At 43.6% G+C, this 15148-nt stretch overlaps 1 protein-coding gene across 4 annotated transcripts in view; it reads left to right on the forward strand.

Moving 5' to 3' along the window:
• GRIK1 (glutamate ionotropic receptor kainate type subunit 1) overlaps nucleotides 1-15148 on the forward strand; it is a 323076-nt gene that overhangs the window by 279335 nt on the left and 28593 nt on the right. For all 4 annotated transcript variants that reach the window (XM_066370386.1, XM_066370384.1, XM_066370387.1 and 1 more), the window contains 3 exons: nucleotides 1298-1521; nucleotides 7246-7364; nucleotides 11653-11870. In XM_066370386.1, the coding sequence (XP_066226483.1) occupies nucleotides 1298-1521; nucleotides 7246-7364; nucleotides 11653-11870 (561 nt within the window). The remainder of the gene's footprint in view (nucleotides 1-1297; nucleotides 1522-7245; nucleotides 7365-11652; nucleotides 11871-15148) is intronic.

Below are 15148 nucleotides of genomic sequence, written 5' to 3' on the forward strand. Positions count from 1 at the left end.
CATAAAAGTGGTTTTGAAAGTAAAAGAAAACACCCTGGAAATGGTGTTTGCTCGTTTGGACAGGCAAGTGAGGACAAAACTTAAAGATGAAAACATGTAGGGCCATCCTCCAGACTGAAGAGTAAACCTGAGCGATTTGTGTGTGTGTGTGTGTGTGTGTGTGTGTGTGTGTGTGTGTGTGTGTGTGTGTGACAGACACAGAGACAGGGACAGATAGGGATAGACAGGAGGGGAGAGAGATAAGCATTGATTGCTTTCTCATATGTGCCTTGACTGAGGGGGCTACAGCAGAGTGAGTGATCTCTTGCTCAAGCCAACGACCTTGGGCTCAAGCCAGTGACCTTGGGCTTCACGCCAGTGACCATGGGGTTACGTCTATGATCTCATGCTCAAGACAGCAACCCCGCACGCAAGCTGGTGAGCCTGCGCTCAAGCTGGCGACCTCAGGGTATCAAACTTTGGTCCTCTGTGTCCCAGTCCAACACTCTATCCAATGCACCACCACCTGGTCAGGCACCTGAGCAATTCTTAAGTTAAATAAAGAATTCTGGAGTGTGCAGCTCAGGGCAAAACCTTGTCATAACTAAGTTTATGGCCAAGTTGCTAGTTCCATGATTTTCTCACAGGCTCTTTTTTTTTTTTTTTTTTTTCCTGAAGTGAGAAGTGGGGAGGCAGAGAGACAGACTCCCACATGTGCCTGACTGAGATCCACCCAACATGCCCACTAGGGGGCGATGCTTTGCCCATGTGGGCATTGCTCTGTTGCAACCGGAGCCATTCTAGAGCCTGAGGCAGAGGCCACAGAGCCATCCTCAGCATCTGGGCCAACTTTGCTCCAATGGCGCCTTGGCTGCAGGAGGGGAAGAGAGAGATAGAGAGAAAGGAGGGGGGGAAGGGTGGAGAAGCAGATGGGCGCTTCTCCTGTGTGCCCCGGCCAGGAATCAAACCTAGGACTTCCACACGCCGGGCCAATGTTCTACCACGGAGCCAACTGGCCAGGGCCTCTTACAGGCTCTTTTAAAAGACATCATTCTGCAGTTTTCTCATTCATTTGGTTTTAGAACATATATCTGTCTGTGTGTTTTCATACATTCTGGTTTCTGTTTCCTAAAAAAACACACTTTTGTAAATATAACTGTACAACTCAGCCTTTGTTACATGAGAGCCAGTGGTCGGGAAGCTTCTTGCATGGGGAACATTTGGAGTTGAGAATGAGGACCCGAGTCCCCAGGGAAAGGCCAGACGCTGGCCAGGACGCCAGATTCCCGAGACAATGACCTCGAACTTGCTTTTTCAGAGGGCTGACCTGGCGGTGGCTCCTCTCACCATCACCTATGTGCGGGAGACGGTCATTGACTTCTCCAAGCCCTTCATGACCCTGGGCATCAGCATTCTCTACCGCAAACCGAATGGCACCAACCCTGGCGTCTTCTCCTTCCTCAACCCGCTGTCTCCAGACATTTGGATGTACGTGCTCTTGGCCTGCCTGGGGGTCAGCTGTGTGCTCTTCGTGATCGCCAGGTAAGCCCGGCCCCTGCTGAGCAACAAGCGCAGACTAGGTCCACCGCAGGCTGGCTGGGTGCGGCAACGGTAAACACGGGCTGGGAACCTCCAAGTGCTGTTTGAGTTTTGCTCCATGTCCTCATCTGTCAGCTTCTCCCTCATGAAAGCCACTTTGTAAATGAATACTTTCTAATTCTTTATAAACATACTTTTAAAAGATAATAAGGAAATAATTTTAGCATCACTGGTGGTAGCACAGTGGATAGAGCATTGACCTGGGATATTGAGGTCCCAGGTTTGAAACTCCAAGGTCACTGGCTTAAGCAACAGATCACTGGCTCAGCTGGAACCCCCCCCCCATAAAGAAGCAATCATATGAGAAGCAATCAGTGAACAACTGAAGTGCCACAACTACACGTTGATGCTTCTCATCTCTCTCTCTCTTTCCCTACCTTTCTCTCTCTCTCGCAAAAAAAAAAAAAGAAAATTATATTAATCTAATTTTATCAGTATTTTAGGAAAGATCATTATTTACACATTTCCGTGGGATTATATTACAACAAATGCAATGGCTCAACTAATAAATTTGAAATGCTTCAACAAGAAGAGCAAAGTGAAGCCCGTACATCTGAGCACTGGGATAGTCCGTTCAGCAAAGCAGAAAAATGTTAGCTCAGAACTATTACAGCAAATAAGAGCCTGGCATAAAACAGGAGTGTGACAGTCTCAGGAATAAAGAAAAATACTTTAAAATGTTTTGCAATATTTCTTTTTAAAAGCATTAGTGAGTTAAGAGAGTTCTAGAAATAACTATGAAAGGAAGCGTCATGTGCATTTAGAATCTGGAGGCATGAAGTATTTAATGCCACTACCAATGACTCAGTGTAGGTTTTATTTTCTGAGATAACTCTATATTTAACCATTCTGCTCCACACAATTCTTCAAAGGATCTTTATACCTTTCAGTAGATTATATTGTCTATATACCGTTGGTGCTGAATTTAAAACAGCCATTTTATCTTTCTGCTGACTTAAACGTTTGATACCCTTAGATAAACCATGTAAAAAAAATAATAATAATTGCTTTTGTATGTCTCCCACTCATTTTCAATCTTTTTCATCTTCTAGCAGAACATGGTGAACTTTCTCCCTAATCAATTTCTGTTTTCCCTCCAGGAATCTCTAAGAGAAATATTTCTTCATGCTAACTCTAAGTCATTGTTCCCTGTCTGGTTTTGATTAATGCCAGGTAACTCTTTCTCTGGTGTAATTATAAAGAAAGGTTAGAAAAATAACCCAGGCTGGAGAAGTCTTAGAGATTCACTGGCAGACACAGTCAGACTAACCAAATGTGTGTTCTCACATATGGGTATGTATACATTCCAAATGAAATGAATTTTTTCTCCACAGCTATTAAAGTGAACCATCACCAAATAGTAGATTGTTTTCCAAATTTTGACCAAATATTAAAGTAATTTTTAAAAAGTGCCAAAGCTCTGTTCCCATAGGTCTTATCTCAGAAGATAATACATTAACAACATGTATAGGAATAGTACCTTTTGATGGTATAACACTGTAAATCATTGATTCTCAAGTAGAAGAGATTTTTATCTCCCAGGAAAACATTTGATAATGTTCCAGAAACATTTTTCCAGTTGCCACAACTGCGGGCAAAGGGTGCTGCTGGCATCTAGTGGGTAGAGCCCAGGGATGCTGCTAAACATCCTACCATACTTGGAACAGTGCCCCACAACCAAGAAGTACCCCAGGGATCAATAGCACCAAGGTGGAGAGACATTTTGGATATGACGTTGTAAATGATGAGCTGCTCGCCTTTGAGGTGCGTTTCTCATCATTGATTTCTCCATGAAATGAATACAACCCTGGAATGGCCACTAAACAAATGATGACTATCAGATGATGTACCCTCAACAGTGAGTGAGAACTCTTAGGTTGGCTCCTATGCCGCGCCTCTGCTCTGCCCCCCCCCCCGCATTGGGTGGTGCAGGGGACAGTCCAGGCAGCAGAATGGTGAGCTCCCAGGCCTGTTTCTTTCCCACGGTGACTCTGATGAGTGTGAGGAACTCCATCTCTGGCCACAGCCAGTGGGAGGAATCATGTCAGCACCCAAAGTTCTCACACATGTAGAGGTCAAGGGGGCCCTTTCACACTTGACCCCAACTGTGCCTTTCAATTGCCTTATTTTTGTCATCAGAATACATCAAACTAGAGTAACATTTAGCAATTTTTCCCTCCTCATTGTGTCTGTTTCCCTGTAACCTGCACCTGGTGAAATAGATGCCAACATTTTCTGACTTCATTCCTGTTAAGGAAGCAGCCTCCCCCCACCCCAGATCAATACCACCCACTCAGTCGTTCTGCTCCCCGACTGTGCCATGTATACACCAGCTCGCCTTTGTTTATTATACTCTCCTTGTCGCCACTTATCACTGTCCCCCTCTCCACTGGTGGGGGAGTGGAGGCATCTGCCTAGAATGCAGACTGAGAAACAGCCTGCAGTGGAGCACTGACGGCCCCCACAGTGCACGGTGCCTGCCCCTGCCACCTCCTCTCAGCTGCATTCACTCCGCCCCTCTCTCCATTCCTGCTTCGCTTCACGGAGGCGCTAAATAGATTTTGGAGGCCATGCCTGGTTGAATGCAATCGCCAATTCATGTGTACTCCCCACCCTCATAGCTGAGACTGTCAACTTGGTTGCTCTGCACCAAGGAGCTCAGACAAACAATGGCTTTCTGTGACCACCCTAAGTGGTTTGTATTCAAAGCTTAGAGACGTAGAAAAGAAAAAAGTTAATATTATAATCGCCTTTCTCTCTAGAGAGGCTTTTGACTTTGTGTTTTGAAGTACATTCTTTTATGTCCTTTGAAAGAGGAAAAAGAAAGCCTGCCGCTGCATTTAGGCAGAGGCACTCGCTAGACAGATGCTTAAAAGTCATTTGTGCAGCTGAACTGAATTCATGAAGTTAAACATCAATGGTGCAAACAAGAGAAAACTATAAAAATTTCTGACTTGTTGCAGGTATGCACACCAGTGGTTTTTGTTTTGTGGTTGACATTTTCTCACATTCTTTTTTGAAAAAATATTGAACCTAAGAGATTGTGTCTATCCTGCACATACAATTTAAACAGACTAAGACTCTAGACGTAATGTCTGCTTATATTTCGAGATATGTTTGCCTTCTTAAAAATTCACATTTTTTAAGTTGGTATCTGGTAAAAAACAAACAAACAAACAAAACAAAAAAAAAACAATAAAACCACTGTAGTGCTAAGGTCATGACACAAACCCAGAAGTTCTGTTAGGAGGTCAATTTGAGCTTTCTCCTTTGGAAGATGAACGCACGTTTTCATCCCGGGCAATGCTAGATGTCCATTCTCAGCCATCAGAAGAGTCCTTCAACTGCAGAGCCTCAGTGTGTGACCATCATTTTATATCTTCTATCCAACTTAACCCTGGAAAAATGAACCTTTCCATTTCAACAGAAGGCTACTCTTTGATAAGCAAGTTTTGACACAGGTTCTAAGTACATCTGTCCCTTTCTCTGTCGTACTAAAGACCAGCATCAGTTGGGGATAGCAGCTTCCAAATTTCACTGGTGAAGGTCATATGTTAACCTTTCCTCCAAGATGGTCTAAGACTGACACTCATCAAGCAGACATCAGAAATTTCAAGCTGAACCATCTACACCCCAGCCACAGGGAGGTCTGCCCCATTCTGAAAAGCCCATGTCTTAGAGACATAGCGTCATTTACTATCCCCCTGTCCACGCATGCCCTGAGCTCCTCAGAACTCTGGAAAGAAAGGATCGAACATATCTCTGCAGAGCAGGTGGACTCACAGCACTGTTTAGACGGTCGTCCTTTGTGCCTTTGAAAAAATAGATTAATTGTTCGCTTATAACTGCAAAGTATAAAATACTGAAACAAGACCAAGTTAGAACTTGCATTCAAAGAGTGATGTGGTGAGCTCAATGATCCGAGCTTCTGTGGGGAGAGTGCCAGGCTGTCAGGGGAAGGGGCTGCCAGGTGTTACGGTCTGCTTAGAAAAGCTCCTTCCTTTGAATGCACGAGCCTCCTAATTTATTGCAATTAATATTTTTAAGTCATTGTATAAGTAGCAATGGTATTGTTTAAGTAACAGCATCTCTACTCTGCATCCTGCTTTAATTAGTAGGTTCATTAACATTGGTATTCATTCCTTCGGCTCAGCCAACTGGTCCGGTTATAAGAGGCATAAATGCAAAACTTAATTATATTGCTGAAGCAGTAATTAAAATGTATGGGCACGGCACTGTTGATTAAACGTCACAGAGCCTCATGGGGCGCACGGGGAGAGTCAGATGCCGTTACAGTGGGTAAGCTGTGAGGCTGCACCTTGCCCCCCCAAGACTTGATGAAGGAACATCGCACCTTCCAGAAAGAGTTCAGGGCTTAGGGACTCCGGGGGCTTTTTCCTAAGAAAACCGTCTGGCCCATTCCTGGTGTGAGGTCCACATTGTGTCCTGCCTTTGGCTATTCCTGGTTCATCCCAGGTGGCCCAACCTGCAGGGTGTGCCTGGGCTGCCAAGCACCCCGTATGTCCCCCATGGCCTGATAGCATGTCAATGTTACTCCAGCACTCCTGCTGGCGTTGCAGGGATGCAGTGTCCTGTGGCTGAACTTCCCCTGCTCAGAGCAACTGCATGTTAAATCATTTCTAGACCACCTTGTGCAGCCTCTGCTAATGCCTCTCTGGAAAAACAAGTGTCCTTTGGCAAGATAACTCAAATAATAATACTAATAATAACCACAGAGCAGAGACTTCTCTGGGCTATAGAAGTCAGAGGTATAGAAAGCAGAAAAAAATCCAAAAACCTATGAAGTTCCCCAGATTTTCATTTTAATACACTTCAGAAATATCTGGGGTTCCCCTTCAGGTATACAAATCAAGAAACCAAGACTAGAGGGGTGAAGCGACATGTACGAGGTCGACTTCCCAACGAAGATTGGCATCATTCTGGAAACAATTCAATTAAAAACAAATGCAGAAGGAATTGTGCAGCCAAAGCTGCCCAGCGAGACATGCTGGGGGGTCAGCACTAATGGACCCCCTGCTGGGTGGGGAGACTTCTGAGTTTAAACTTTGTCTCTTCATTGAAGGGTTGTGATTTTTGTTTTTGCATGAAATATCCCCCAAATACTTAATGCATTCCAAAATCCAGACCTCCTTTTCGTTCACCACTTTTTTTCAACTTTCAGCTCCGTTGATGCATTATAAACTCACCAGACCAGACAGTTTCCTTTTGAGCTTCCATCCACCAAGGCCCCTTGAAAGCAGGTCGCCCCTGGTTCTGGTATGCCCCCCACACAGTGTCTCGGCATTAGAGCCAGTGCCACCAGCATGTGCTGGGGCATGGCTGCTTCACAGGTTAAATTCCTGGGATGAGTGGACCTTTCTTTGCTGTCCATATATAGTTGTTCAGTAAAATGAAAATGGATCAAAACTCAGAAGAATTCAATAGACAGAGATCTGAGGTCCTAAGAATAAGATGTTTGGTAAAGGTGTTGGCTAAAGGCTCCTTTGTACTTTGGCCCCCATAGCTGTTAAGTTCACAGGTATGCCCCCTGCTTTGATGTGACACTTTCTCCGTTCATTGCTGGGTTTTCTGCATCGTGTGGCAGGGGTCGCGGGCACTGCGTGTGTTCATCTGACGTTGACAGGCTGTCTCTGTTGACTACTGCAGGTTCACACCCTACGAGTGGTATAACCCCCACCCGTGCAACCCTGACTCAGACGTGGTGGAAAACAATTTCACTTTACTAAACAGTTTCTGGTTTGGAGTTGGAGCTCTCGTGCAGCAAGGTATGCGGCGGCCCGGTCCGTCACACGCATCCCACGGTCTGCCGACAGCTTTGTGCTGGTACACTCCACCGCGGGGCGGGGCTAAGCTCCACACCTGTCTCAGGGTTTTTAAAACCCCAGAACCTGACTTCCTAAGACAGGGATAAAAATAGCAAAGACAAAATGTCGCCTACATGAAACTTCCTTGCTGCGTAACTGGAATAAACCTTCTATCAAGCATCTCTGAGTACAAATTTTCCTAGCAGGAAGTTAAAAAACAAACAACCTGAGAAATCGTTTACACATCTGTGTAGGTGGGGGCATCAGCCTTCTCCCTTCAAACCATAACTCTGCAAGCCAGAGGTTTGAAAGGAGTGGGACTGAAATCCTTTGAAAATTAAATTGACTTACTTTCCTCCTAAAATTGTCACCTCATTACCACTCCCCTAAACCCTACTGGGATTCATCCTAGCTTCCAGGTCACTTGTACAAGCTCCCTCACCTGGTAATCATTACAATAGTAAACTGGAGAGGTTGGGGAAATAAAACTCCCAACAACAGAAATGCAATAGATTTTTACATATTTTGATCATTTGGGGGGATTTTGATTTGGTTGGGGAAGGAGTGAGTTGTTTTAACAACTTTCTTCTTGGGAAGAAACCTAGCTCTTTTTGTGGTTTCTTCAGCTTTGATCTCAGGCGCATGGTGTAGAAAATACTTCCCCAGATTAGACACATTAATCTAAGGGAATCATAAGTCACAGAGGTTGCAGGTCTGCTTGGAATATCTGATTTGACAATAAGTGGCAAAATAAACTGGCAAAGGAAAAGTCCACTGGGATCTATATTAACCATGTTTGTGGCTTGGGGTGGAAGGGAGCCCCAGGGTGTCTCGTGAGGGGGCTGCTATACTACTTGAAACGTTTACCTTCTGTGTCTACAAACTAGAGAGAGACAGAACACGCATCTCCAATGTGGAAATACCCAACAAGGGAGTTCAGCGGGTAAACTGTCTCATCGTTCAGTTCAGCATAGCTCACGCAAATGCCGCTAAACGGGTATAGGCACAGTGCCTGACTTCCCAGAAGCCACTGACATGAATTTAGAGCAAAGCACAGAACTGTAAATCCTGCAGGAAACCTCAGGAGAAGCCATGCACTGCTCTACCAGTGTTTTTGCGTGATAGAGCTTTTATCTCATGAGCAGTTGCTGTCCAAGGGTGCAGGGACCCCTCCTTCCCTGGTGCTGTCTCCTGTGCCATTGGAAGAGGAAAGAACAGACCTGAATTTCACAGAGCAGCAGCAGGTCCTCACAGGTGCATATGACCTGACTGCCTGTCATGTCTATGTCCCGCCCCTGACACCCCTCCTTCCTGTTCTTCCTGTGTGGAGTTTACCATCACCCACAGCAAACCGTGGGATGCAGTGTCCACCAGTCACCACTACCTTGGGTACATGACAGTCAGCCCCAACCAGACTCTGCTTGTTCTTCAAGAAGCCGAAAAACACTTATCAGGTGACACCAATACTGCTGTGGATAGACCGGTGGTACCCGTGGCTGCCAGCCCGCCTGTCCTCAGCGTGTGGCCTGAGACCAGGCAGCTCACTGCTGTGGTCACTGTTGCACGCTGTCTGTTGGCAGAAGCCTGTCCCTGTGCTCAATTGGAAGCCATCTTGCTTAGTTCCTCTGTTACTGTGATGATCCGACTCTCTCTTTCCCGCAGAGCGCGAGCAAAGTCTGGACCGGGATTGGCTGTCATGTCTGCCGTAATCGGCACTAAAGAGACCTCAGCAAGTATTGTCTCTCACCCCAAGTATTTTCTAGTACTGTTCTACCTGCTTTCTGTTGTTCCCATACCTCCATCCTCTCGAGCTCTGAACTTAGAGTCATCTCTACCTGAGGGAAGATACCGCTCAGTATCACCATGAACATTGAGACCTGTGAAAGCTAAAAAACACCATGAAATGTCGAGAAGTGTCATTCATACCATCCACCAAGGGTTTAAAATGTAATCTGAGTGATTTCCTACTAATTATTTTTAATTTCCAAGACAACTTTGCCCAAACGTATAATATGTATTTTAAGTGTGATAGATGTGAACTTTCATTATTTTTATTACATGTCAACAGTGATCCATATGTCTGTCCAGTTTCACTGTCATAGAATGCATACTTATACAAGTAATAAACCTAAAACCTTATCTTTTAATAAATACATCCAAATAACATAAAGATGAATTTACAGCAGGAAAATCTATACCCATAAGCTAAGAAAATGTATCTATTAACTCTACTACTTATTTCCCATGGCTATTTTGTGAAATAAATGGTTTTTTAATGATAACCAACTAAAGAGCTAAAATAATATCATACTGCCACAAGGCTGCGAAATCAATTAAGTACAAAGATATGAAACAACCTTGGGCAGTAAACACACACATACCCACAGGCACATAAATCCCATTAAACCTCAAGATTAAAACAACAGCAACAAACCATTCTACTAAATCCTGGGAGGCAACTTAATGGAAACTATTATAAATCCATGTGATATTACACAACCAAATTCAAACAAAATAAAACAAAGGAAACATAAAAAGCAGTGAAGCCATTCACTTCATTAAAGGGAATAAAGAACGTCAATCACTAATAGCATGAGAAGATATCCGTTAATTCAAAGCCTCTGTCAACCTTGATCGGCTTATCAAGAGCCTTGAGCTGGTTTTGATTTTGTGAGCTATACGTGTGTCCATTTATAAATTAAACTGGAGCACAAACTCACTTATTTGTCGATGGCTGAACTCCAGTTTTCTTCTCTCTCTGAAACCGTGAACTATAGAACTTTGAAACACGTGATTAGAATAGTGAAAGAGTTCTTCAAATTTGATATTTCACCTGCTGTCCTTTAACCATTTGAATTTTTAAACTTCGGGTGTTTCCAGTGGTCCCATACACTGCTGTATGCCCAAGTTCATGGAGGAAGTGCTAAGTACAGGAGCACTGGCGAGTATTATACAAACAGACAAGCCAGTATTCACCTATGAGCTGGTGTAAATGGAGTAAGCTCTATCTATCCTCCTGCTCCTCTAATTCTCCTGCTGGGTGTATGGAAAGTTCCCATAGCTCAGCCTGACCAAGTGCTTTGAGCTAGAGAATTCTCATAGACACCTCTCCCCTTTGTAAGTAAGCTTGGTCCACACAGCCTGTCTTTTAGGGAGAAAGGCTTTTTGGTACACACATTAAGTGCCTCTGTGTTCTCTTTTACTAATAATCAGAAATCATCTGATGACTCTACATAGTATGTTTTTAGCCCTGGTCAGGTAGCTCACTTGGCAAGAACGTTGTCCCAATTTATCAACGTGACAGGTTCTGTCCCGGGTCAGGGACATACCAGACTCAACCAATGAGTCATACATAAGTGTAACAACAAATCAATGTTTCTCTCTCTCTCTCTCTTTCTCTCTTTAAACTCAGTAATTTTTCAAAATTAAAAATAAATAAAAAATAAAATAAAAAGTAGTCTAAAAAATGTACATTTTTGCCAGGAAGGACCACTTTCACCGAGAAACAGCCTATCTTTAAGTATAATTAAGAAATAGTACTTAATTTAAGGATAAATTTATGCTTGTCATTGAATATATTCTTTTCATTTAAATAAGGATCTACATTAGAAAAAAATAATGCCATCTCTAAAAATAACATAAGACAATAAAAAAAATGATTCATCTACTCTGAAGTCTGACAGCATCTTATTTGATTTGTAAAATTCCTGTGTTTTATTAAAGTACACAAGATAAATGGCACGATATGTTAATCTTTTGAAAGGTTCTCACATTCTTTAACCTTAAATAAAGATACATTAGCATTTCAAAGCTTTCATAGTTGTATAGAGACCTAGAACATTTTATTTCACACAGTAAGATGTACACTAGACTGTCATAAAAAGCCAGAAGCCTGGAGTTGACTTTTCAACCAAAACAAGCAAACAAACTCAAAACAAAGTAACAAAATTAACTCTATCAATTTTAGACATAGATCATCTCAGGTTTTAACCCACCTGATGCCATCCAATGTCAATAAATTACACTTTAAGCAGCAGAAGGAATTAATGATAAGAGATCATTGAAATTTTGCTTAATGTTCTTTAAAAAAAAATGCATCAACTTTACCTGTACACAGAGAGCAGAGTCCTTGATGGAGTTCTAATTTTTATGCCACAAAAAATGCATTTTCTCCCTAGACTAGTTCAAATTATGCATTCCCTGTCTCCTGACCCTGCTTAACACTCTCACTCTGATGATACCACCACAGGCTCAGAGCTGATGCCCAAAGCTCTATCGACCAGGATAGTTGGAGGGATTTGGTGGTTTTTCACTCTCATCATCATTTCATCCTACACGGCCAACCTGGCCGCCTTCCTGACCGTGGAGAGGATGGAGTCCCCCATCGATTCCGCGGATGACCTGGCAAAGCAGACCAAGATAGAGTACGGGGCGGTCAGAGATGGGTCAACGATGACCTTCTTCAAGGTAAGAAACTGACAATGTGTTGGCAGTGGTCATCTCATGCTGGGGAGAGGAAAATGCGCACTAAAATAGTCTCCCCAAAAAACAAAAGATGTTGGGCAATTTGGGAGGGAGGGGGGAAAGTGAATAAAATTTTTAATGACATAACTCTATGACCAGGAAACCACATGCCCTCAGTAGTCAGCATAAAGCAATTTTTTTGGTCCCTTTACCGCCAGATTAACACACCCAGACCCACAGAGCAGCATCTCAGCATCTGTGATACCCTCTCTTGCCTTCCTTGCAGAAACAAAAGGAGTATTGTTTTCTGGATAAAGCCTCACTACCCAATAATTAATCACTCAGGCATGGAACCTACAAAAATAAGGATTCCTTAATCTGAAATTCTGACACCCAGAATACTGGAATATCATCGTTTTTTGGTTTTTTTCTTTCTTTCTGCTCTGTATTTGATGAGATAGAAACAGGTGACAGTAAAATGGGTTGATAAGGGAATTTATTTAGAGAATTAAAACCAAAATAATTCCGGGAGACTCCGGTCTGACGTTGTATCTGCACCCGGGACAGAGCTCCCAGTGAGGCCCAGAGCTTCCCAGTAGCCTGAGTGCCTTAGAGGCACCAAAGGAGAATCCCTTGAGTCCATATAGTTTCATTGTCCAGTGCATTTCATTGTTCGAGTCTCTTTAATGAAACGGGTTTCTGCCTTGCTTGTGGAAATAAGCCTTTGTACTTTTTTATTAAATTTCAGATCCTATAGCTCCCTGGGGGGTGGGGGATTGATTTTTCATAGATCCGGGGAGGTTTAAAGACAGCAAAACATCTTAGCAATAACCAACCAAGTTCAGCCCTTTGGTTTACTTACAAAGAGAACAAAGCCTAAATTATCTGTTCAAAGTCAAATGCTTGGTCCATAACAGGCTAGAACCGTCTTTAAGATGTAAATGTAGGGGAAAAGAAATGAAAACAGCAGGTATAATCAAAATAAACTGTACACCTTTGTGAAGGTTTTACACCCAAAGTAGCAAAAATGAAGTTGTCACCCCAGGATTAAGTGGAAAAAGACTTTTGAAGAATATTAATTTAGAAACAAAAACTAAGGGTAAGAAAAAGTGACCATTTTCTTTGTATAACAGTATTAATTCTCCAAAACAGGCATCACCTGTGCAGTAAATTTGGTTTAAGAATTATTAATAACAACCTACTTTAAGAGTGAACTATACCCAGAGGTTTATCAAAAAGCAGAGTAATATAAAAAGTTAGGATTTGCATTTCGTCATGTTACAAAGATGATCTGTAAACATTTTGTTTGTTTGTTTGTTTTAGTTTTAAGAAATATGTCCATAGATTGAATGAATGTGAAGTGTGGTGGTTTCTTCCTTGGACAAGAGTTGTTTTAAGGACCAGTGTCATGGACTATATGGCTCTCCAAGCTTCTGAAAGCTTGGATTGTCTAAAATCAACAGTATGAAGAGAGACAGATACTCCCAAGCTAGTGATTCATCATGACATGCATCAGGAACAGGAAAGTCACCACCCCACAAGGCATATAGGACAGAGGGATGCTGCCAAAGTAGAATTGGTTATGCCTGAAAAATATCTGAAATGTCTCAACTCTTTCAGTAACATCAGAAGTTCTAACGTATCAGGACATGGGCAGGCGGAGCAGAGAAGATGGTACCACCTTCTACTAGGTGCAGACACAGAAGAGGGAAGGGCTGCCCTTTGTGAAAACCACCAATGACCCATGGATCACCTAGCACCGCAGTCTCACTCTGGTTTGTGTCTGCTCACGTGCCTTTGTGAGCATGGCCTGGGGTGACCATGTGAAGTGCACTAGGCATTTTCAGAGCGGGCTCCTGCTTGTTCCCTGGTACTCTCAGGTTGCCAGGAAACAAGGCCACAGGCATCTCAGGAAGATGAACATGAAGACAGGAACCACAGTGATGGTGAGAACAGCAGCACGGGCGTCTCGCACTCACTCATGGTCACCTCTGCTTCTAGACGTTGTGCACACGTTATCTCGTTTTGTTCTCGTAAAGGCCCAGTGAGATAAGTACTAACATTGTGTGATGAGGAAAATGAGGCACTGCTCAGCAAATGAACTTGCCTGAAATTTACAGAACTAGTCGTGGAAGAGCCAGAGTTCAGTCATACTTCTCAGAGTTCCAGCAGGTAGGCTCCTGGAAGACAGAGAATTGGTCTGTTTTGTTGGCCATGCCATTCCCAGAACCCTAAAACAGAGCCTGGCACATAGTAGCCACACAGACAATATGTTTTCAATAAATGAAAAAATGCACTAATTAATCCAGATTTGGAACTCCATCAGAGGAGGGAGGAAGGGAGGGAGGGTGGGAGGGAGGGAGGGAGGAAGGGAAGGAAATGGGGAGGTGCCCTTGTCCATTCAGGCTGCTATAACAGAAAGCCACAGACTGGTGACATAACAACAGACATTTCTTTCTCGCGGTCTGGAGGCTGGAAGTCCAAGGTCAGGGTGCCAGCCCGGTTGGGTGAGGGCCTTTCCCGTGTCACGTGTGGTAGGTGCCAGAGACCTCTCTGCAGCCTCTGTCCTAAGGGCACTAATTCCATTCACAAAGGCTCCACTCTCATGACATAAGCACCTCCCGTGGCCTGACCACCTGATACCCCCATCTTTGGGAGTTAGACTTTTAATATCTGAATTGGGGGGCACACATTAAGACTGTAGTTGGGGGGTACAAAGATCCATGACTCAAGAGACACCATTGCCAACTTCCTCTGTTTACAAGTTAGCTTTTAGCCCAGCAACCCTATTTATCAAGAAGGAATTTATTTGCAAAAAAAAAAGAACAAGGACTAAATCCGATTTAGCTTTCCCCTCAAGGGAGGTGAGCTGTCAGGAAGCTTCAGAGGGGACATACTCAGGGTTTGTACACTGGATCATGCCAGGAGGACAGTAACCATTCCAGGGACTTCCACCCCCTGTCCCTGGGTGACAGCCATCAGTCACAAGGACGCCCTGACCTGGCTCCACGGAACATTTTGCCTCCCTCCCATTCTCCCTGAGTCAATGACAATCTCCCCTCTTGAGCTGCTAAATGAATAAGAAAAGCTACACCTGCCTAATCCAACCTGGATCATTTCTCCTCCTTGGAGCCAGATGGGTCCCATCTCCATGTGAGTGCAAGATAACATCTAACAAGAGGCCTTTTTTCATCACACACAGTGTAACAAAGTGCTTTTGTTCCCAGAAAAAACTCTGTGTGTGTGTGTGTGTGTGTGTGTGTGTGTGTGTGTGTGTGTGT

The sequence above is a fragment of the Saccopteryx leptura genome, chromosome 2 (genome assembly GCF_036850995.1).
Source record: "Saccopteryx leptura isolate mSacLep1 chromosome 2, mSacLep1_pri_phased_curated, whole genome shotgun sequence".
In the NCBI taxonomy this organism is placed as follows: Eukaryota; Metazoa; Chordata; class Mammalia; order Chiroptera; family Emballonuridae; genus Saccopteryx; species Saccopteryx leptura.